This window comes from Bos indicus x Bos taurus, chromosome 12 (assembly GCF_003369695.1).
Source record: "Bos indicus x Bos taurus breed Angus x Brahman F1 hybrid chromosome 12, Bos_hybrid_MaternalHap_v2.0, whole genome shotgun sequence".
NCBI classification, from domain to species: Eukaryota; Metazoa; Chordata; class Mammalia; order Artiodactyla; family Bovidae; genus Bos; species Bos indicus x Bos taurus.
Genome location: NC_040087.1, coordinates 1,627,443 through 1,651,536, shown reverse-complemented (window position 1 = coordinate 1,651,536; position 24,094 = coordinate 1,627,443). Strand labels below are relative to the sequence as shown.

Below are 24,094 nucleotides of genomic sequence, written 5' to 3'. Positions count from 1 at the left end.
GCTCTGGCTGTCACACACTTGCATCTCTGCCTCCCGGGAGGGAGGGCCCTAAACAGCAGCTGGCTTGTTCTCCTTTGGTATTTGCTAGGGCACAAGCCTTTGTTCTATAAGTGTGCCAGGGGTCACCATAAGGAGTCAGAACCTTTAGAGGGAAAAGTCCTTTTTCCTTCTTTTTTTTGTCTCCCTGGCAGTGGCATGTTTTGGGTTACTGTGTCACATTAGCCTCCTCAGATTGTCCTCAGGGCATTCAAGCCCAGTCCTCATCCTAAGGATCAATGCTGCAGCCCATGCCTCCCTGCCCAGCCTCCACTCACTGCTGGCGGACACAAGTGTCTGAGCTGCTTCTCTACTGGTAGTTGTGGTTAGGTGCATATTCTGTGTATTTTTTTTTTTTTTTTCTTCCTGTTACATTGCCCTCAGATTCCAAAGCTCCCCACTGACATGCCTGTGAGAGGGTTTCCTGTTGTGTGGAAACTTCTCCTTCATGACTCCCTCCCCAGGACGGATCTCTTCCCATAAATCCTTTGTCTCTGTTTTTGCCTTTTATATTTTCTCCTACCTCCTTTTGAAGAGATTGGGCTGCCTTTCTGGGTGTCTGGTGTCCTCCATGATCATTCACAAGTTGTTTTGTGGAAATTGTTCGACATTCAAATGATCTTTTGATGAATTTATAGTGGAGAAAGTGGTCTCCCTATCCTATTTCTCTGCCATCTTGGGACATCCCCCCCCCCGCCTTCCCAAGAGTATACTTTAAACTTGATACTTTTGAACAGAACACAGTCCTTTCCACTGTTGTTGTGAAGTTGATATCCCTTAAAAAATTGCCAATGTTTTTAATTCCAGAATGTCTGTTAATGTACATGGGTGGAAAAGGGAGGCTATATGTGAACAATTTAGAGCACATAAGATGAAAAACATCTTTTAATATAACATTAATTCAGAAAATAACTTTTTCCCTAACATTTTTTCCTTTGTTTTCTGAAAATTAATTCAGAATTATATTTTAAAAAATCCTTCAAAAGACCTTTTTGAAGTTTTATCTTTAAATTAAAAAAAACCCTGATGTATGTAACAGTTTAAAATTTGAGCTTATTTAATTGAAATATCATTATAAACAATAAAATATAACCATTAAGGAAAAGAGAAAGATTAAAGTGAAAACAGTGCTGTGGCTACAGGTGATATTTATTCCTTTGTCTTCTCACAGCTTGAAGGTCCATGTGTTTTGCAAATTCAAAAAATTCGCAATGTTGCTGCACCAAAGGATAATGAAGAATCTCAGGCTGCACCAAGGATGTTGCGTTTACAGATGACTGATGGTCATATAAGTTGCACAGGAGTAGAATTTAGTTACTTGTCAAAAATAAGGTAATTGGCTCTTTATTGTGTATATTTGTTGTGTTTAAAGGTACAATTCACAATGGCTTTTATTTCTAAGACCTTTAAAAAGAAGGAATGAACTCTTAAGTACATGTTATAGTTTTTCAGTATAAATTAGAGAGTTTGTACTATATCTGTAAAGAGAAATAGTTTAAACTGGATTTAGTTGCTTTAATATTAATAACAAAAACAGAAATTTAAGATATTCTTACATGGAAAGTAATCTTGTTAATTTTATCACTAAATTTTAGATTGTTAAAAATTTTCCGAACAGAAAGTGAAAGTGAAGTCGCTTAGTCGTGTCCGACTCTTTGTGACCCCATGGACTGTAGCTTAACAGGCTCCACCATTCCCTGGGATTTTCCAGGCAAGAGTACTGGAGTGGGTTGCCATTTCCTTCTCCAGAGGATCTTCCCAACCTAGGGATCGAACCCAGGTCTCCCACATTGTAAGCAGACACTTTACAGTCTGAGCCAAATTTCTTTAAATATGTTACAGTTTCTTCCTTGACAGTTAGTTGTGACCATCACACTGTTTAGTGGTTTAGAAAAGTTATAGGCAAATGAGTTTTCTTGGAGGAAATGATTGAAGCTAGAGAGATTTGTATGTTGCTCCACTTTCTAAAAGGGGGAATAATTCTATAAGGAAAAATTTCCAAATCCTTCTTTTGCCTGTTTTTATAATAGGCTTTTAGAGTCATGCCTGTTGGAATGGAAAAAAGCAGTGAGAGGCGAGGGAAAGTGTCTCCATTATTCTCAGTGTCTCCATTAGATCCATTTGAACTCTTTTTTCTGAGATGGGAATTTTCATTGGACATTTGCAAACAGTCCCTCTCACGTTTTTCTTTTCTTAGTCATTTTATATGCTTATGTTTGCTGCTCAGAGTCTTTTGTGCTTTTTCCATTTAATATTAATGCTGAGACCACACTTCTTTCCTGCCCAAGCATTTGTTCTAACATTTTTATCTGGTGCTGGAGGGTCAAAGATACAAAGAATTTAGATTTTGCCCCCAAGTAGCTTATATGGTGGAGAAGGCAATGGCAACCCACTCCAGTGTTCTTGCCTGGAAAATCCCATGGATGGGGGAGCCTGGTAGGCTGCAGTCCATGAGGTCGCTAAGAGTTGGACATGACTGAGGGACTTTACTTTCACTTCTCACTTTCATGCATTGGAGAAGGAAATGGCAACACACTCCAGTGTTCTTGCCTGGAAAATCCCATGGGCGGGGGAGCCTGGTAGGCTGCTGTCTATGGGGTCGCACAGAGTCGAACGTGACTGAAGCGACTTAGCAGTAACAGCAGCTTATATGGCAATGAGATAAGCACACAGCATACAGATTATAATATATATATAATCTAAAAGGAATAGGAGTTCAGGAAATTGCCTGTACCTAAGAGAGCCAGGAATAAGACTTAAAATATGAATAGGTATTTTGAGAGAGATTGGGGTAGGGGATGGCACGTGCAAAGACAGGGTACCTTGACAACAGATGAGTGAAAAGTTACACTTAGAAGAGCTTAGGTGATTGGCATGATGGTATATGGGAGGAAATATGGTAGGTTGAGGCCTTGTATTCCACAATCAGTGATCTCGTTCTTTTTTCCTTCCTTCAGCTAGTGTCTGCCTTTGGTGAGGGAGGCTCCTTGTGAGGGAGGCTCCTTCCTTAGAAGAGAGTATTAATGTTTGTCGAAAATGCTGATTTTCATATACAAAGTGGGGTATATTGACTTTGTGATTATGTTGTCTTTTCTTTGAAGAGTAGAATGATTCCTACTTTTATGGAAATACAGGCTTTCCTCCTTTGACACATTTAGTGAACTCAGGAGTTCACAAATGACTGGGTAGGAAGACTTGCTATGTAATGGCTCATTCTCTCATTTTACTGCTGTATATTTTTCTGTGGTAAATGAAAGCACAAGATCAGCCCAGAGAAGAGGGTCTCTTATGCTGTTCACCATTTTCTTTTGTTGAATTTATTACATTTTGACAATTGAGAAAAAGTGTTGCTTCTTTCTCATTTGCTCATCATTGAAACAGCATGACTACTTTTGGTTCTGTAGAAACAATAGCTTACAGAAGTGTTCTTCCATGTGAACAAGTTGGGAAACTATTTTCAAAATAAGTTTGGTGGTTAGTGGTTGTAACTCACTAGGGAGGATAAACCAGGAATTGGTATAGAATGTGTTTTCACCACTGGGCATCGCATTTCTCTGGGGGTGCTTCTTTCTACTCATCTATCGTATCTCCAGCCTCACTTCTTCCTGTACTTTTTTTTTTTTTTTTAAATTAAATGAAGAGAGAGAATAAAGGAACTTTGGAGTGCCAATCAAGTATTAGTTAAATTGCAATATGCTCTCTGAGTAAGTTATGACCCTGAAGGTGATATAATAAAAATTTTATTAAAGTTTTAGCACCCGTTTATTCTTTTGTGGGAATAGAATTGTAATTCAGTGACTATAACTCTTTCTCAATTATCCTAGTGAGATTGTATGTTTGACTTCAGAAAATTCACTATCTTTTCCCTCTTAACCTATTAGAGAAAGAGTTTGGAAAGGTACAGTCATTTTACATAAAGATAACTCATTATCTGCTTTCACATTAGCTTTTGGTTTTAAAAATATATTATCATAATGAAAATGCCCCTGTAATTTGCTTCCTACTTTTTAAGGTCTTGTGTAGTTTCTTATATTGCTAATTTGTGATTTTTATATTTTCATTACACTTTGCAGTTTTATCAATATGTTAGAAATTATTGGCTAAAAATGGCTCTAAAGAACTCATTGATTTTATGTAAATATTGTAATTCATTAATAATTTCTTTATAGGTTAAGAGTAGGGCACCTTGGTATTCTTGGTGCTTATTTTTTAAAATTTATCCCTAAATGATGACTATAGAGTTAGAAAATCTGTATCTGCTCTTTACCTGGAACTGGGAAAAACTTCACTTAGTGTATCTGTATTCAGTTGTTGCTGATTTTGAAGTTTGATAGGCATTGTGCAAAGTTTCCTACATTTATTACCATATGCTGTTGCTAAGTTGCTTCAGTCGTGTCCGACTCTGTGTGACCCCATAGACGGCAGCCTACCAGGCTCCTCCATCCATGGGATTCTCCAGGTAAGAATACTGGAGTGGGGTGCCATTTCCTTCTCCAATGCATGAAAGTGAAAAGTGAAACTGAAGTCACTCAGTCGTGCTCGACTCTTAGCGACCCCATGGACTGTAGCCTACCAGGCTCCTCTGTCCATGGGATTTTCCAGGCAAGAGTACTGGAGTGGGGTGCCATTGCCTTCTCCATATTACCATATAGCTCTCTACTTAAGAGTTAAGTTAGGCAAGGCTGTCCATGACCATTTGTTTTGTTAAGTTACATAAAGTGACTAAGAATGATTAAGCATGGGGTCCTCAGGATAATTTTAGGATAATTTTTACCAAATAATGATTTACTCTGTATGGGATTTTTGAAACCTTAAAAATAGGCATATTCTGTGTCTTCTTGTTAATGACCATTTTATCAACCATTTTTCTTCAAAATAAACCAGCGATACCAATGCTTTCATTGATTTGCTTTTAAAAAAAAGTTAATTTATTTTAATTGGAGGATAATTACTTTACAATATTGTGGTAGTTTTTGCAATACATTGACATGAATCAGCCAAGGGAGCTCCCCATCTTGGGGAGTAACATGTGTCTCCCCATCCTGAACCACCTCCCATGCTCCCCCCATCCCCCCACCAATTGATTTGCTTTTGCACTATCACCCATTCCAGTATTCTTGCTTGGAGCATCCCATGGACAGAGGAGCCTGGCAGGCTACAGTCTAAAGGGTTGCAAAGAGTCAGAAATGACTGAAGTGACTTAGTATGCACACACACATTCCACATGGTGAATTTTATAAATTTTTAAAAATGTGACAGTGTGAAAGCCTCTCAGCATGATTTTCTAATTTATCTTAAGTGCTTTAGGACTGTCTTTATTCCTCTTTGCAGTTCTTTACCCCTTGCTGCTATGTTTGAAGAGATGCAGTGGGGCTTAGTCTATATGCTTTTACTTTAGGACAAACCTATGTGATGAAATGGATTTCTTTCATTTTTTCCTTTACCGAAAAAGACTGGTAGAAGGATAAATAGTTTTTTCTCTGGTTTTTGTAAAATGGGTCATGGTATGATAATGTTTGTCCCAAATCTGATAATGTTAACCTATTATGGAAAAATCCTTTTGAAGTCAGTATGCTTTAGAGTAAATAACTCTTATTTGATCTTTAACTGGATGGTTAACAAAAAGAGCATTGTTTTAGGATTACAGTAGTTTATATAGATGTTAAAGGTCTCGGTTTCTTACAGATTTGTTATCTCTTTTGTATTGGAATTTAATTTTTTAACACAGTATAAAATGAGGTTTGGAAAAATGGAAAATTCTTTTCATTACACATTTCTCTCCACATGTTAACACCTTGTAATTATCAAGGCAGAATTGTTTAACATCCTTTGAAATCATAGACTCCAAGTATCTTAAAAGAAGGAGCTGTAAACATTGCACTGAAAACTTGCTTTAAAGCTTTACCTGACCTGTTAGTTAGGGTAACTCTGGGAGTTGGTGATGGTCAGGGAGGCCTGGCATGCTGCAGTTCATGGGGTCGCAAAGAGTAGGACATGACTGAGTGACTGAACTGAACTGACCTGTTAGTTTGTAGATAAACAACTGATAATAAGCTTTGAATGGTGCTAATAAGAGTTTAGAAATTCTCTCTATTAAAAATGGTTGCCCTTCCTCCCCAGGTGATGTAGTAAATTTAGACTATAATTCAACTGTTATTAGTAAATGACAGTGGTGTTTGCAAAATTTTGCTTTGTACTTCTCCTTCAAATTTGATTCTTTTTATTGTGTCATTATGAAGAAAAACCTTCAGATTTTTGGTATATAATATTCATTAAAAGACATTTTCCTATTTGTATTGATAATGTATTAAAAGTTATTTGTGGTTAATAAAAGACTTCTTTTAAACACCTTAAAAAAAATGAGGTTGTAAAGCTCAGGGGAAAAAAGATCAAATCTTAACATTTATACAATGTAATAGAGTCAAGGAAGTACTTTCACATCTTTTGTTTTCTTTATCTTTAAGTTCATGAGCTATGATTTCTATTATCCATATATTTTTACATGTAGAAAATTAAGGTAGAAAATGACAGTCTTGTACCTGGTCTTCTGATTTCTCCCTGATGACCTTTTCACACTATATAGCCCATCATCTGAAAAATAGTTTTCACATTAGTACATTTTGAAGAATTTTACTAGGTTGTATTATGGGACTGAATTCTAGTTTGGGGAAGGAGCTTAAATGTGTTTTAACTCTTTTTTTTTCCTTTGCTTTAGCCTAAACACACCACCTGGAACTAAAGTTAAACTCTCAGGTGCTGTGGACATAAAGAATGGATTCCTGCTCCTGAATGACTCTAACACCACAGTTCTTGGCGGTGAAGTAGAACACCTTATCGAGAAATGGGAGTTACAGAGAGTAAGTGTAGATTAAGAAGAACGGTTTGAACTTTTAAAATATTACACTCTTTTTGTATAGTCTTTCTTTTAAAGGATCACCCTATAATGAATAGTAAAATTATTTCTTTATGCCAGAATTGAATAGAGTGGAATAGAGTGATCTGTATAGAAATTATCTACCTTTGTTTAAGCATATTGTTCTTCTAAAACAGATGCCTTTTTTCAATATTTGTTATATTTTATTACATATTTTATAAGTCAGTCTTTACTGACAAGTTTTTAAAACTGCTAGGATACCAGTTATAAGCTATGTGTAATATTGTTTTTGTCTAGTCACCAAGTCATGTTCAACTTTTTGTGACCCCCATGGACTATAACTTGCCAGACTCCTCTGTCCATGAGATTTCCCAGGCAAGAATACTGATGTGGGTCGCCATTTTCTTCTCTGGGGGATCTTCCCGACCTAGGGAACAAATCCACATTGGTGGGCAGATTCTTTACCACTGAACCACCAAGGAAGCCCTATATATAATATACCTGTGCTTAATTCTTTCTGCAGAAAACAAGTGTTTGTGCATATATATGAATAACGTGTATTTCTCTTATCTATAAACACACATAGATACAAGTGAAAGCAAATTAGAATTTCACTATAATGAAAGGATTCTTGTTGGATTTGACTTTCTAGTCACATTAGTTGATGTTTTCACCATTTATGTTAACAGAATCTTCATCCTCCTAGTCATCTATGTTATCTAATAATTGTCCTTCTACTTTGCTTCTAGCCACCAGTTCTGTTGCTCAACTGCAGTCAGATCTCTCATCAGTGTCTTGCTCTCAGGTTCCATTGATATTACTGTAGTTTAAGTCTCTGGCCTGGGCTATTTGTAGTAGCCTTTTAGCTGGTTTTACCACATATCCTTTTTCTATCTTCTAATTTATTGTACTCTGCCAGAGTGTCTTTAACATAACTCAGAGCAATGCTACATCCTACTTTTATTTCACATACCTTAGTCGGGGATTCAAGATCATTCATAGTCTAGCCCTAGTTCTAGTTTATCTTTTCAGCTTTCTTAATTTTTTTCACATAGGTTTTGTTTTAGCTAAATGAAACTACTTACTCTTCCATTCTCTAGGCTTTTCTCAGTTGTTCTTTTGAAAAAGAAGAAAGATTTTCCCAATTTTAGGATAATTTTAGTGTCTCTTTTATTTTTTAAAATTATTTTATTATTCTTATTTTATTTATTTTTATTTTTTGGCTGTAATGTGTGGCATGTGAGATCTTAGTTTCTCAACCAGGAATTGAACCCTTGGCCCCTGAATTGGAATGGCAGTCTTAACCACTGGATCACCAGGGTAGTTCCAGTTTCTCTCCTAATTCACACATGCCCATATTGTCCCCATGCCTTTTTTTATTTTGGTTTTATTTATTTATTTTTTAAAATTAATTATTTTATTTGATGATAATTACTTTACAATATTGTGGTGATTTTTGCCATACATCAACATGAATCGACCATACTTTTAAACTCAAAATGCTTGTTTTTTCACATAGTGAAATATTTGTTCCTTTATTGAATTCTTAGAATACTTTATTCATGATATGAAGAAGCATATTATTTTTTTACCTAGCAATAAAATTATATTTACTTCTTATCTCCTTTGACTGTAAGCTTTTTGAGGTCAGAATTCCTGTTTTTGTTATTTTTATTCAGTTCTACAAATATCTGTTGAACAGAGTGTATGCCTTGTGCTGGACTCTTGTATCTGTATATTATGTAATCCACCTAGCAGTCTTATAAGAGAGTGTTATGCCCATATGGATCAGAAAATAGGCTTTAAGAACTGTTAAACTTATTTTATGATTGATGGATCTGAGCCTTCCTGTATCTCCAGAGTGATGGCCCTGAGTCTTACATGTAATAAATAAGTGATTTGATAGTTTCATATAAATAGCCAAGTTTATGAACTGTGAGTTTCCTAGAAAAATCTCACCCATTTCTTGTTATCTTTTCCTTTTATAAGTTGATATATTGTATCCTTAAGAGATTTTTTTTAAAGTGTGTTAATATGTTCTCAAGTCAGACAAACATATTATACATAACTTTTCCAACCCAGCCAAAACTATTAATAATTAAGCATGTATTCCAATATCAAATGGCAAAGTTGATCAGTGGAAAACTTCAGTTACTTTTGCACCAACCTACCTCACTGATTGAAAAGTAGATCAAGCATTCCTCAGAAATTGCTCATCTCCAACATGCAAACACACACATACAAACACATATACTCTCCCACACACACACATACACATATATGCATGGATCAGTGGTAGTTTGACAATTATCCTTGTAATGTTTTATTATATGTTTTTGCACTTTGTTTTCTGAGAGCCATGCTAGTATTTCTTTTTGTGCTGTGCTTAGTCACTTAGTCATATCCGACTCTTTGTGACCACGTGGACTGTAGCCTGCCAGGTTTCTCTGTCCATGGATTCTCTAGGCAAGAACTGGAGTGGATTGCCATGCTTTCCTCCGGGGGATCTTCCTGACCCAGGACTTGAACCAGGGTTCCCTGCATTCCAGGCGGATTCTTTACCAACTGAGCTACCAGGGAATCCCTATTATTTCTTTCTAAAGACTTTTGGGAAAAAAAAAAAAAAATAGCCCTAGTATTTCTTTTTAGAGGGCAGTAGAAATTTACATGAAAATGTTTGAAAAACATCTTAATATGATAATAGTTCTCTTTGGTTTTGTATTTTTTTTTGATTTTGGTAACCATAGTGATGGAGAAATCATGGAGTGTTCAAATTACTTGAGCATCTGGCAGGTGATACCCATAGAAATCAAATGTACACATAAAAATCATAAACCATAGAGTTAATTTTGGAAGCAGTGGAGTTTTCTTGTGGAAGTTTAATGGGTTTACCTCTTTGGCTCTTAAATTTAAGTGTTTGATCCATTTTTAACTAATTCTTAAACATGGTGTAAGTAAAGGGTAAAACTTCATTCTTTTCCATGTGGATATCCAATTTTCCCAGCACCATTTGTTGAAGAGACTCTCCTTTGCCTAATAAATGACCTTATCACCTTCATCACTTGACTTGATGAAAAATCACTTGTCTTGAATAGCATGGAGATCAAACCAGTCAATCCTAAAGAAAATAAGCCCTGAATATTCCTTGGAAGGACTGATCCTGAAGCTGAAGCTCCAATACTTTGGCTACCTTATGTGAAGAGCCAACTCCTTGGAAAAGACCCTGATGCTGGGAAAGATTGAAGGCAGGAGGAAAAGGGGGCAACAGAGGATGAGATGGTTGGATGGCATCATCAATTTGAGCAAACTCCAGGAGATAGTGAAGGACAGGGAAGCATGGCGTGCTGCAGTCCATGGGGTTGCAAATAGTTGGACACAACTGAGCATCTGAACAACAACAAAATGCACGCAAAAATCTATTTCTGGGTTCTTTATTCGGTTAGTCTGTCTTATTGCCACTGTTTTGATTCCCATAACTTTTTAGTAAGTTTTGTAGTTGAAAAGTATGAGCTTTTTTCAGGATTATTTTGACTATTCAGGGTCCCTTGAGATCCCATATGAATTTTAGTGTGGATTTTTCCATTTCTTTGAAAAATATTCTTAGGATTTTAATAGGAATTACAGTGAACCTCTAGATCTATTTGAATAGTACTAATATCTTAACATTAAATCTTCCAAGTCATGACCCTCTCATCTTTTTCATTTATTGGTATCTTCTTTAATTTCTTTTAGCAATCTTTTGTAATTTTAATTGCATAGAACTTCTTCTTCTTTGTTTAAGTGTATCCCTAAATGTTTTATTCTGTTTGATTCTAGTATAAATGGAAACCTGTAACTCACAGTTGTTTTTTGCTCAGCCTAGTTCTCAGCAGTGACTTATGGGAGATCCTGTGCAGGTTTCTGGAGCATTTTTTCCTTACGGGACTCTCTTTTTCAAGCCTCTGCCCCAGGGCTTGAATTATTTCAGTCCACCTTGAGCTATGAGACTGATTTTCCCAATGTAACTTTCTGTGCTCTCTGTCTGCATCATGTCTCGAACAGAAAGGCAGAGCTCACCTGTTATTTTTTCTCCTTCTCTTTGGACTTACAGTCCTACATTACTTCTTGCCATGTGTCATAAAGCATTTGTTTCTTATGTGTTGTCCATATTCCTAGTTGTAGAGGGAGATTTAAGTCTTGACTCTTATATATTCATCAGGATGGAAAGTAGAAATCCTGTAATATGCTTTTCACTATATAATGTGTGTTGGAAAATGGTATTATTGGCAGCTTATGTGAACTATAAGAAAGTCATAGCATAAAATGAACTTGATTTTTTGGCTTTGGCTGGTCTTTTTTTTTAATATCTAAATTAAAACTAGGGAAAGGACCTCTTGATTATTTCATGCATTTGTGTGTGTGTTTTTTTTTTTTTTACTAGGTTAACATCTTAAATACAGTTTATCAAGAAATAAGATATTCATATACGGTTTAAATTGTTCTTTAATTAAACTGAATATTATTGTTGCCTTTAGTCTTAGTGCTTTTTAATATAACTGACATAAAATGCAAAATATACTTTATATAATGCAGGGACTTTTAGTCCTGTCTGATTATTTGTGACACCATTGACTGCAGTAAACCTGCCTCCCCTATCCTTCACTGTCTCTTGGAGTTTGTTGAAACTCATGTCCATGGAGTCAGTGATGCCATCCAACCATCTCATTCTAGGCCACCCCCTTTCCTATTTTGCCTTCAATCTTTTCCAGCATCAGTCTTTTCCAGTGAGTTGGCTCTTTACATCAGGTGGCCAACATATTGGAGTTTCAGCTTAAGTATCAGTCCTTACAATGAATATTCAGGGTTAATTTTCTTTAGGATTGACTAATTAGATGTCATTGCAGTCCAAGGGACTCTCAAAAGTCTTCTGTAGCACTGCAGTTCAAAAGCATTAATTCTTTCATGCTCAACTTTCTTTTATGGTCCAACTCACATCCATACATGACTACTGGAAAAACCGTAGCTTTGACTATATGGACTTTTGTTGGCAAAATGATGCGTCTGCTTTTTAATACACTGTCTAGGTTTGTCATGGCTTTCTTTCTAAGGAACAGCATCTTTTGATTTCATGGCTGCAGTCACCATCCGCAGTGATTTTAGAGCCCAAGAAATGAAATAAAACAAATAAAATCTGTAACTTCTACTTTCTCTCTTTCTGTTTGCCATGAAGTGGTGGGACTGGATATCATGATCTTAGTTTTTTGAATGTTGAATTTTAAGCCAGCTTTTTCACTCTCCTCTTTCACCCTCATCAAGAGGCTCTTTAGTTCCTCTTCAGTTTCTGCCATTAGGGTGGCATCATCTGCATACCTGAGGTTGCTGTATTTCTCCTGGCAATCTTGATTCCAGCTTTTGATTCATCCAGCCCAGCATTTTTGATGATGTACTTTGCATAAGTTAAATAAGCAGGGTGACAGTATACAGCCTTATTGTACTCTTTTCCCAATTTTGAACCAGTCTGTTGCTCCATGTCTGGTTCTAACTGTTGCTTCTTGACCTGTATACAGATTTCTCAGGAGACAGGTAGAATGGTCTGGTATTCCCATCTCTTAAGAATTTTCCACAGTTTGTTCTGATCTGCACAGTCAAAGGCATAGTCAATGAAGCAGATATTTTTCTGGAATTGCTTTTTCTATGATACAGCAGATGTTGGCACTTTGATCTCTGATTCCTCTGCCTTTTCTAAATCCAGCTTGAACATCTGGAAGTTCTCAGTTTACATATTATTGAAGTCTAGCTTAGAGAATTTTGAGCATTACTTTGCTAGCATGTGAAATGAGTGCAATTGTTAGTTTGAATATTCTTCCCTGGTGGCTCAGAGGTTAAAGCGTCCACCTCTAATGCGGGAGACCTGGGTTCAATCCCTGGATCGGGAACATCCCCTGGAGAAGGAAGTGGCGACCCATGCCAGTATTCTTGCCTGGAGAATCCCATGGATGGAGGAGCCTGGTGGGCTACAGTCCATGGGGTCGCAAAGAGTCGGACACAGCTGAGCAACTTAACTTTCACTTTCACTTTGAATATTCTTTGGCATCCCCTTTCTTTGGGATTGGAATGAAAACTGACCTTTTCCAGTCCTGTGGCCACTGCTGAGTTTTCCACATTTGCTGACATATTGATACTTTAACAGCATCATCTTTTAGAATTATAAATATCTCAGCTATAATTCTATCACCTCCTCTAGTTTTGTTCATAATAATGCTACTTCAGGCCCACTTGACTTCACACACAGGATGTCTGGCTCTAGGTGAGTCATCACACCATTGTCCTTATCCAGGTCATTAATACCTTTTTTATATAGTTTTTCTGTGCATTCTTGCCACCTCCTCTTAATCTCTTCTGCTTCTGTTAGGTCCTTACAGTTTCTGTCCTTTATGGTGCTTATCCCTGCATGAAATGTTCCTTTGATAGCACCAATTTTCTTGAAGAGATCTGTAGTCTTTGCCATTCTGTTGTTTTCCTCTATTTCTTTGCATTGTTCACTGAAGAAGGCCTTCTTATCTCTCTTTGCTATTATCTTGAACTCTGCATATGTTTTATATAGTTTAAAATAATTAATAGGCTTTTTTTTCTGTTCTAGGAATCTACTAAAATAATTGGATTTCTTGTGCATAAGTTAAATATATTTTTAATGTCTAAATCTGTTTTATAACTCATTTTTCTCACAGAGCTTGTCAAAACACAATAGAAGCAATATTGGAACCGAAGGTGGACCACCTCCTTTTGTGCCTTTTGGACAGGTAATGGCTTTCATTTTGGCAGATGAATTTTAATCATCAAAAAGTATATAAAAGTATTTTTCATTTATATTCATGTTGTGTTCAGTTTTGCACTGACCTCTTCACTCAGTGGTCATAGGAGTTATGTGGAAATATATTAATTATAAGAAATTGTTAATTATGTTTTTTCCCCTTTATTTTAATTAACTCTTTTCTGAAATGCTGTTAACCCAAAGATTCAAAGAACTAAGAGACACACCAGATGTCAATTTAAGACTAAGATAAGATAGTGGGGGCTTTTGTTTTTTGAGAGAGCGAAAATGCAAATGTAAGAAGACAAAAATATGCTATAATTTCTCACTTTGTTCATTAAAAAAAAAGAGGGAGGAAAAATAAAAGCATCAACAAGAGAATTGATAAGAGACAAAAAAATTGGAACAAGGAAGGGCATCATTGCACTTTAGGAGAACCTACTCTCCCAGCTGTCCCTTCCAAGACTCTGTTCTTCTTCCTTCATCCAAAGACCCATCTTAGTCAAAGACTTAATTTTATTTCCAGTTGGTATTTTCCTTTTCAACTAAGGCATCCCTGATCTTTTTCTCACATAAGTGAAACATTTTTATTTCCTAATTATTTCCTAATTTTCAACCACCTTGCTGCAGAATGTTACCTCAAGGTAGCTCCTCAGCTGGCCAGTATCTTGTCTTTCTGGTTGTGCTAAACATCACATTGCATTCAAAACAATCTCTCTTAGCTTGTCCCTGCTTTATATCTGAAGAATCCAAGAGTAATCAACCACTCTGACTGCTTGCATCATATGATGCTACTAAAATTTAGCTCTTGGTGACCTGCCTTGCATTTGAGCTTTATTTTCCTTCAAGAGTGCTGACTCAAAAGTGAAGATAAGTTGTGAACACAGCAGCTAGGAAACAGAGACCTACATCTCAGTAACAATTTTAAAAAATTTGGTATGAGAAACATATCTAGTTGATCAGGAAATAAATGAGCAGAATCAGTTGAATGGCATCCTCTTCAAAACCCTTTTTTAGAGGATCAACTCAAAATTAAGTAATTCATGCTTGCATCATGGCTATTTTGAAAGTATTTAAAAACATATGCCATTTTTTATTGTGCTTAAGAACATGTGAAATTCAATATAAAAGGAGGCATGATCCATGCTGATGATATTCTCATTTCTATAGTGAAAAATCCCAAAATGAAAACATTCTATTAACTTATATTTGAAAATAATAACTACTATTTTTAAAAATTTTCTTTCCTCATAAACATTTTAGGGATAATATTTCTTTCATAAATTACTAACAGAGCCTTATAATTTAATTATTTTCAAGAATTTGAAGTATATAGAGCTTTTTTATTTTTGGAGTTCAGTTCAGTCACTCAGTTGTGACCGACGCTTTGCGACCCCATGATCTGCAGCATGGCAGGCTTCCCTGTCCATTACCAACTCCTGGAGCTTGCTCAGACTCGTGTCCCTCAAGTCAGTGATGCCATCCAACCATCTCATCTCCGTTGTCCCCTTCTCCTCCCGCCTTCAATCTTTCCCAGCATCAGGGTCTTTTCCAATGAGTCAGTTCTTTGCATTAGGTGGCCAGAGTATTGGGGTTTCAGCTTCAGCATCAGTCCTTCCAATGAATATTTAGGACTGATTTCCTTTAGGATTTACTGAAATTTGTCTCAAGAGACTAAAATCCCACAACTTTGCAGCCTGACTGAGGGAGAGAGTATATTTTTAGCTTTTGATGTGGTTTATAAGTTGAAAGACATCTTTCTATATATAAAAGTAACTATCCATTTTGAAATTAGGAAATATGTTAAAAGTTACAGCTTCAGTAATGTTATTTATTTATGAAGTCCATTGTGAAAATCTCTTCTTCAGCATCTTAGCCTTGTACATTGGTTAAAGACAGAGTATGCTGGCTGTGTGTTGGAATCAGCTATTTTATATGTATATTATTGAACATCTGTATTTCCATAACACATTTATTTGAAAACATATTTTCATTCCTAATTAAAATTGCTGAGGTGAAAAATGTTCATTTTATAGGAGTTTTGCTGCTAGGATTAAAAGGGAGAATTGAATTCAGGGCTTATTTTTAGACTTTGAGGGCTTTCTTCATTTGTCTCAAGAGACTAAAATCCCACAACTTTGCAGCCTGATTGGGGGAGAGGGTATGTTTTTAGCTCTTGATTTGGTTTATAAGTTGAAAGACATCTTTCTATATGTAAAAGTAACTATACTACTTAACCCTCATGGATGTTGTGGCATAATGTGGAAATCAGCTCTTAATAAAAAACCAAATTTTCTTCTTGTGCAATAGTCTAGACTGTTTGAAATTTTAAATTATTTTAAATCATCATCCTAAAATGAAACTTAGAACTTTTGGTTTAATGAATGTTTTAAATATGCTCCCCCTTTTAGATGGCTATATTTAGTGTAGCTTTCATTTACTAGTTACAGTTAAAGTTACTTCACTTAGTTAGAATTATATTTTTATGGGCTCTTACTTGTTGTGATTCAGATATTTCTTTTGAAGATATATACGTTTTTACAAAAAGTTGAATTTCTTCTGATATTACTGAAGCATTTTGTTTTTATTTATTATTACCAGAAGTGTGTGTCTCATATCCAAGTGGATAGCAGAGAACTTGATCGAAGAAAGACATTACAAGTGACAATGCCTGTCAAACCTCCAAATGACAATGATGAATTTGAAAAGCAAAGGACTGCTGCTATTGCAGAAGTTGCAAAGAGCAAAGAAGTAAGAAAATAAATCATTGCAAATTTCTCTTATTCCTTGCCTTTATGTTCTATTTAGATTACTCACAATCATTATTGTCTTTTCACATAAAGTAACTAATTGAACAAACTTTTGACATTCTTTTTCCATATTCTATCAGTAGAGAATGTCCTGGTATCTTGTGGGGTCTTAAGCTTACACCATTTTACTTGTAAACATTTCTTTCCAAGTCTCTTTAACAATTCCATTAAGTTGCTTTTGCTGACAAACCACCCTTCTTTTCTCCCTCTTTCTTTTTTTCTTAACAGTTTACTACTGAACACAACAAATTTTTTTTTTTAATGGCAGAGGGGTTCCTATTATTAGTTGGGATAGATGATACTTTCTGAAGAAAGTTTTCTCCTACAATAGAAACCTTGGAGGGGTTCAGGTAAAAATTAGAAGGTAAATCAATGGCTCAGGATTAACAATTTTGTCAGTTTTCATTCTTAAAAATAATGTATAATAAAAAACAATTTTTATCTTTGCATTTGTACATACCCTCTCTTATTTACTATTATTAGACAAAAGGTTTTCTTTTCGTTATTTTTAATTTCTTACTTATTTGAAATAGGTTGGTTCTCTATTTATTGATTTGTAGCTTTTGAAAAGAAATTTTAGTTCATGAATTAGTTGGTTGCTTAAACAGAATTTTCTTAACCAGTGATATTGAAATAAATTTCTTTATTCAAAACCAGCAATAAACCTGAAAGGTTGTTGTTGAATCACGCGAATACACCGGGATTCTTGGCCCCCGGAGGAGAAGAATTCAATCCGGGGCCAGAGACGAGGCTTGATCGCTCAGAGCTTTTGTGTAGTAAAGTTTTATTAAAGTATAAAGGAGATAGAGAAAGCTTCTGACATAGGCATCAGAAGGGGGCAGAAAGAGTACCCGCTTGTTAGTGTTAATAATGAGGTTATATAATCCAAAGAATGTCTGGAGGTTGTAAAGACCTCCTCCGACCTACTCCCATAATTTACATTTTAAGATAACACTGTCCTCAGGCAAGATACATTATTGGTATATAATCCTAAGGAATGTGGAGAAAGAAAAAAAGTTTGTCCTTTTTTCCTCCTTGAGAATTCCAGACCCCTCTCTCTTTGGGGACCCCTAGACTCCCTATCAACCTGCCTAGGAACTGACTCTCTCAAACCTTAGCTAACAATTTTTTTCCTATTTAAATTCAAAATTTAAGCGGGGATTTCTTGAATTTTGGTAGTTCTTCCCACAGTGTCATTCTACTATCTGTTTATGATAGGCGGACAAGAGCACAAATTCTAGAATTCGGCAACCTAGAAGCATATACTGCTGAGAACTTGGATCAGTTCAGTTCAGTTAGTCGCTCAGTCGTGTCCGACTTTTTGCGACCCCATGAATTGCAGCAAGCCAGGCCTCCCTGTCTATCACCAACTCCTGGAGTTCACTCAAACTCGTGTCCATCGATTCGGTGATGCCATCCAGCCATCTCATCCTCTGTCGTCCCCTTCTCCTCCTGCCCCCAATCCCTCCCAACATCAGAGTCTTTTCCAATGAGTCAACTCTTTGAGGTGGCCAAAGTACTGGAGTTTCAGCTTCAGCATCATTGGATAGATTACTTAAATTTTATACCATATTCTTTTATCTATGAAAAGATGATACCAGTGGGACAAGAGCAAGGATTCTGGAATCAGACAGCCTAGAAGCATATACTGTTGAGAACTTGGATAGATTACTTAAATTTTGTACCATATTTTATTTATCTATGAAAAGACGATAGCAGTAGTACCCACTTCATATGTTTACTGTAAGAATTAAAATTGCTAATATTTAAAACAGTTAGGATACTACATGGCACAGATAATGATACTGTTACTGAATTCCTGTTCAGCTGCTTATCATTCAATAATCCAATACTGAGAGTGTTGGTTAAAAGGAAATATGGCTTTACTGAGGAAGCTGGCAATTCTGAGGAGAAAGGTGGGAGTATGTTCCAAAAAGCCAGCTCCCAACTTGCCAGATTTTGCTTGGAGATTACATAGGGGAAAGAGGAAAGGGCCACGGTGCTCATAGGGAGGGGGCTGTCTTCTATTTTCAGAGATGATTGTCTTGATCGCACAATTCCAAGTAGCTATCAAGTCTTGTGATTGGAACATTATCTAAGTCATAAATCTTTGGTTAACTATTTCTGGAGAATAAGGAACAAGGGTAAGGTTTACAGAACAACTAACTAATCTTCAGTCTCAGTAAGCACCAACAGTTTTCTTCATTCAGCAAGCTAAGCTAAGTTAATGTTGAACTAGGGTAGAAGTCAGACATTGTAAGCATAAGATCACAGCCATATCCTAACTAAGGAACAGTGCTGGAATAATGCAGAGGATCCGAGATCCCTAGTTATAGTTTCACAGCCTCAGTTACAGTGTTAGGTTGTCAGGTCACTTCAGTCAGGTCCAACTCTGTGCGACCCTATAGACTGCAGCCTGCCAGGCTCAATATTCCTTTGCTGTGCTATGCTTAGTCTCTCAGTCATGTCTAACTCTTTGTGATTCCATGGACTATAGCCCCCGAGGCTCCTCTGTCCATGGGGATTCTCCAGGCAAGAATACTGGAGTGGTTGCCTTGCTTTCCTCCTTCTTTTGCTAAAAGCCTTCGATGTGACTATTGCTATTCCTCAGTGTTTTATCTATTCTAAGGCACGTTTAAAATTTACTTTAATATCTCTGAAATTAATTCATTTTATCCAGTTAGCATAAAATGTATTTATTCCTTTCCCCAAAACTGTTAAAATTATGGAGTTTCAGAAGAGGATATTGAGACTATGTCAGTTTCTTAATGATTGTAACAAAGGTGTTATTTTGATTTACATTTTTCTCAAACTTTCTTCCCAAAATTTTGTTTTATGTCTATTTACTGGACTGTAGTTAATATATGGTAATAGACTTAATTTTTTAAAGTAATAATTGATCACATTTTATTTTCCCATAAGTATTTGTAAATAAAGAATCATAGTTTTCTAAAGCAGAGTTTCAACTTTTCAGTTGATATGTAAGAGTTGATTGGAGGCTCAAAACTGTAAGAACGTGCCCAAGGTTACCCAGTGACAATTCTGGGACTAACCTACATATATTACAGTAGAAGATTATATTTATGTCTATGTATCTTTCTATATAGATGAGTATACACATATTCATACTTAATGAGTGTCTGAAAAGCAAAATTATATAACAGTGTAATTTTCTTGGAAAGATATTTTATGTTCATCTATTTAACCACTTAATGTGGGTTTGGTGGAATCTACTGCAGATGACCAAGTGATGTTTCTCATTCCTTTCTTCCTTTAGTCCTTCACTCAATAAATTTTTTTTTGAGAACATGTAATATGCCAGGGAGTTATCTTAAATGCCTTGGTTTAAACAATGATTAAATATACAAAAGATTTCTGCCTTTATCAAGCTTACCTTTTAGTAAGCTAAACAGATTGGCATAGTAATAAGTATGTAAATTATATGGTAGGTTAGAAGTTGATAAGTGCCATGGGCAAAAGTAAAGTAGGATGGGCAGTTAGGAAGTTGTTGGTTGGTCAGAGGTGTTGGGGGGTGGGGGAGTGCAGTTTAAAATAGGATGGTCAGAGGAGGAGAACAAGATGGCAGAGGAGTGGGTGGACGTGGAGCACATCTCTCTCCACGGATACATCAGGAATACACCTTCAGACACAGAAGTGCATGCAGAACACCAGCTGAGAGCAGACATAAGTACCTGACCAACAAAAAAGAATATATAGAACCACACAAAACTCAGTAGGATGAAGGAACTAGGGGGAAAAACAGGAGTGTTAGTAGGACTGGACCTGCCCTCAGTGGGAGGGGGGACTGAAGCAGGGGTCCGATCTCCACATCAGGGCACTTGTCTGAGTCAGAGGAGAAACATTTAAGGCTGAGAGTGAGGCAGGTGATCTGTGACAGCCTAAATGGAATGAGATCAAACAGTCCTTGCCTCGGCCATACATTAACATGGACAGGGATGCAGGTCCCCTGGAAGGCACAGCTGCTGGCAGCTGGAGTTTAGGGATTGTGGAGCAGCCAGGGTGAGGGTTGCTGTTGACTGCAGAGAGACAGATTGAGGGGATGTGAGGGAGGAGATTGTGGTGGGAAATGCCTGTGGAGGAAAGCCAGGCAGCCATGGAAGCAAGGGGTACTGCTGAGTTATGTGTAGGGGCTGGAGTCATCACCATAGCCTCTCTTTCTCCACATGCCAGCATTGGCAGCTGAACAATAGAGAGGCTGGCCCACCAAACGCCTGACGCACTGAACTACATTGTAGGACCCCACCCAGGGTGCTCCTTTAACTGACTAATGGATTGATCTACAGAGTAGGACCCCACCCGGGGTGCCCTTTAAGTGACTGATGTGCTGATCTACAAAGTAGGACCCCACTCAGGGTGCTCCTTTAACTGACTGATGGATTGATCTACAGAGTAGGACCCTACCCGAGGTGCCACTTTAACTGACTGATGTGCTGATCTACAGTGTAGGACCCTACCCAGAGTGCTCCTTTAACTGACTGATGGATTGATCTACAGAGTAGGACCCCACTCAGGGTGCTCCTTTAACTGACTGATGGATTGATCTACAGAGTAGGACCCCACCGGGGGTGCCCTTTAAGTGATTGATGTGCCAAACTATAGAGTAGCACCTGACCCAGGGTGTCACTTTAAGTGCCTGGCACACTGATTTACAGAGTAAGACCCCAGCCAGGGAGGCCTCTCTATGTGTCTGACGTGCCGAATAACAGAGAAGGACCCCAGGCAAGGGAGCCCTGTAAGTGCCTGAACAGCTGGAGCTATAGAGAAAGACTGGCCGAAGAGGCCTACTGATCACCAGCTACAAGAGGCTTGAAAAAAGACTCTGACAGGGCCATAACTCCTGCAGTGGAGGCAGTCTGTGTCCCTGCACACTTAGCGCTGCCAGGGTCCCCACAAGCCAAGCGGCTGAGCCACCTTCACGCTCAACTGTCATGGAGCAGAGCTGCTACAGGCAAAAAATGTCTTGCGTCTATGCATGCAGGGTCGCTTCTGTCATGTCTGGGCTGTTTGTGACCCTATAGACTGGCCTGCCAGGCTTCTCTGTCAGGGAGCAGGGAGTTCTCCAGCGAAGAATACTGGAGCATATTGGCCAGTACTGGTTGCAATACCCTTCTAGAGTTCTGTATTTCCTGCTGCCCTAGCCGCCAACCCCCTTGAGTACCTGGTGCTGCCAGAACCCCTGCGACCCAAGCAGCTGCACCACCTCCACACTTGGCTTTCACAGGGGCAAACCCAAGTCCTCTGGAGCAAACCCCAGTGGATGACCCATATGCACAGGTGAAAATAAAACCACAATTGAAACCCAGGGGCAGTGTGGTTAAGGAAGAAGACCTAAAACCTTCCCACCAGCTCTACAAGCTGCAGATTAAATCTACATGATCAGCTAGGCAGATTCTGTGTCTTTATAAAAGGTCATTGAGAGCTCCCACAAAAGAAATCTCACTAGTTCTGATACTTGTGGACATTGCAAGCAAGAACACACAGAAGTAGGACCAGATTAGAATCTGAGCTGCCCCACAGTAGGTCCAGAGATCAGCAGAGTGTTGGAGGACATGCTAGGGAGGTGAGGTGGACTGTAATTCCCTGCAAAGGAAAGAACTCTTGAGCAGTGACTCAAGAAAACATTTATTTTTCTTATGTTTTGACTTGTTTTGTAGATTCTTTTGGATTTTTTTTCTTTTTTTCCCTTCTTTTTACCCCTCTGTTGCAGTTGTCAATTTTATTGGCACTGTGAAATCTAATTAAACTTTTGAGCTTTTTTTTTGTTTTTCTCAGTCACATTTTTTATTGTTGTGATAAATCTCTGCCTCTCCATTGGGCTTTTGCAGTTCTGAGGAGTTTTCCTTTTTTTTTTTTCCCCCTTTTTCTTTCATCGTCTGTTTTTTTTTTTTTTCCCTGATCTCTTTTTTAATTTAAAATTTTTTAAACCTATTATATTCTTTCTACATTTATTCCTTTGTTTGCCTTTCCTGCTTTTCTTTTCACCTTGCAGTTAGTCTTTAATGTATATAAATCTTCTTCATTTACCTTTATTTAACTTTTCATATCTATTCTTTCTTTCTTTTCTTTCTTTCCTTTCCTCTCAACATATTTGTTAGTTTTGTTTTCATTGCTTTATTCCCCACTTGGCACCTTGCTTTAGTTTTGTTTTCCAGTTTGTGCTTTAGTTAGTTTTGTTCTTAACTGGTAAATATAATTTTTATTTCCTTTGTTCACCAGGTCAGTCTACTGTACTTTATTTTTGTTGGACTGTATTGACTTTGCTCATGGGTGTATATGAATATATTCCATTTTTTAAATTATTATTTGTCTGATTTTATAGCTGCCATTTGTCTGGGATTCATCTTTGGTTTCTCATTTTTGGATATTTGTTTTAATCTCAATGCCGTAACAAACCACTTGTGAAATGTTCGTTCCTGGCCAGAGATCAAGCCTTGAGACTTTGGAGTGGGAGCACTGACTGCAAAACCGGAGACTACCAGAGAACTAATCTTAGGGAGTATCAAAAAGTGAGTATTCACACAAAGGAAACCACTTGAATACAAAACCTGGCATCACCCAAACACCAGTAGCACCCTGTGCAGGATGCCTCATCTAAACAACAAACAAAAATACAAACCCAATCATTAGCGGACAGAATTACCACCTCACTCAGCTTTGCCCATGAGAGGAAAAAGAAACAAAAACTCTGCACAAATATCACCCTATAGGAAACTTTCACAAACCATTGGAACAACCTTAGGAGGGCGGAAACCAAAAGGAAGAAAGAATTCAACCTTGAAGCCTGGGAAAAGGAGACCTCAATCACAACAAGTTAAAAAAAATAAAATAAAAAGAGAACTACTACACAAATGAAGAAGCAAACTAGAAACACAGAAGTCCAAATAAATGAAGAGGAAATAAGCAAACTACCTGAAAAAGAATTCAGAATAATGATAGTAAAAATGATCAAAAACCTTGAAAACAAAATGGAAAAAATGCAAGAATTAATTAACAAAGACCTAGAAGTATTAAAGAAGTAGCATACAGAGACAAACAACACAATTACTGAAATTAAAAATACTCTAGAAGGAATCAATACCAGAATATCTGAAGCAGAAGAACAAATTAGTGAGCTAGATGGTAAAATGTTGGAAATAACTTCTGAAGAGCAGAATAAAGTAAAAAGAATGAAAAGAACTGAGGATAGTCTAGAGACCTCTGAGACAATATCAAATGCACCAATATTTGAATTACAGGGGTCCCAGAATAAGAAGAGAAAAAGAAAGTGTATGAGAAAATTTTTGAAGAGATCGTAGTTAAAAATTTCCCCAACATGGAAAAGGAGATCGTTAATCAAGTCCAAGAGGCAAAAGGAGTCCAATAGAGGACAAACCCAAGGAGAAACACTCCAGGACACATACTAATCAAACTAACAAAGATAATCACAAAGTAAGAATATTAAAAGCATCATGGGAAAAGCAACAAGTAACATACAAGGGAAACCCCTACGCTGATCTTTCAGTAGAAACTCTACAGGCCAGAAGGGAATGGTAGGATATATTTAAAGTACTGAAAGGGAAAAAT

At 37.1% G+C, this 24,094-nt stretch overlaps 1 protein-coding gene across 3 annotated transcripts in view; it reads left to right on the top strand.

Annotated features, from left to right (window-relative positions):
- TDRD3 (tudor domain containing 3) overlaps positions 1-24,094 on the top strand; it is a 226,752-nt gene that overhangs the window by 102,484 nt on the left and 100,174 nt on the right. For all 3 annotated transcript variants that reach the window (XM_027557099.1, XM_027557098.1, XM_027557100.1), the window contains 4 exons: positions 1,208-1,368; positions 6,752-6,893; positions 13,618-13,689; positions 16,302-16,451. In XM_027557099.1, coding sequence (XP_027412900.1) covers positions 1,208-1,368; positions 6,752-6,893; positions 13,618-13,689; positions 16,302-16,451 — 525 coding nt within the window. The remainder of the gene's footprint in view (positions 1-1,207; positions 1,369-6,751; positions 6,894-13,617; positions 13,690-16,301; positions 16,452-24,094) is intronic.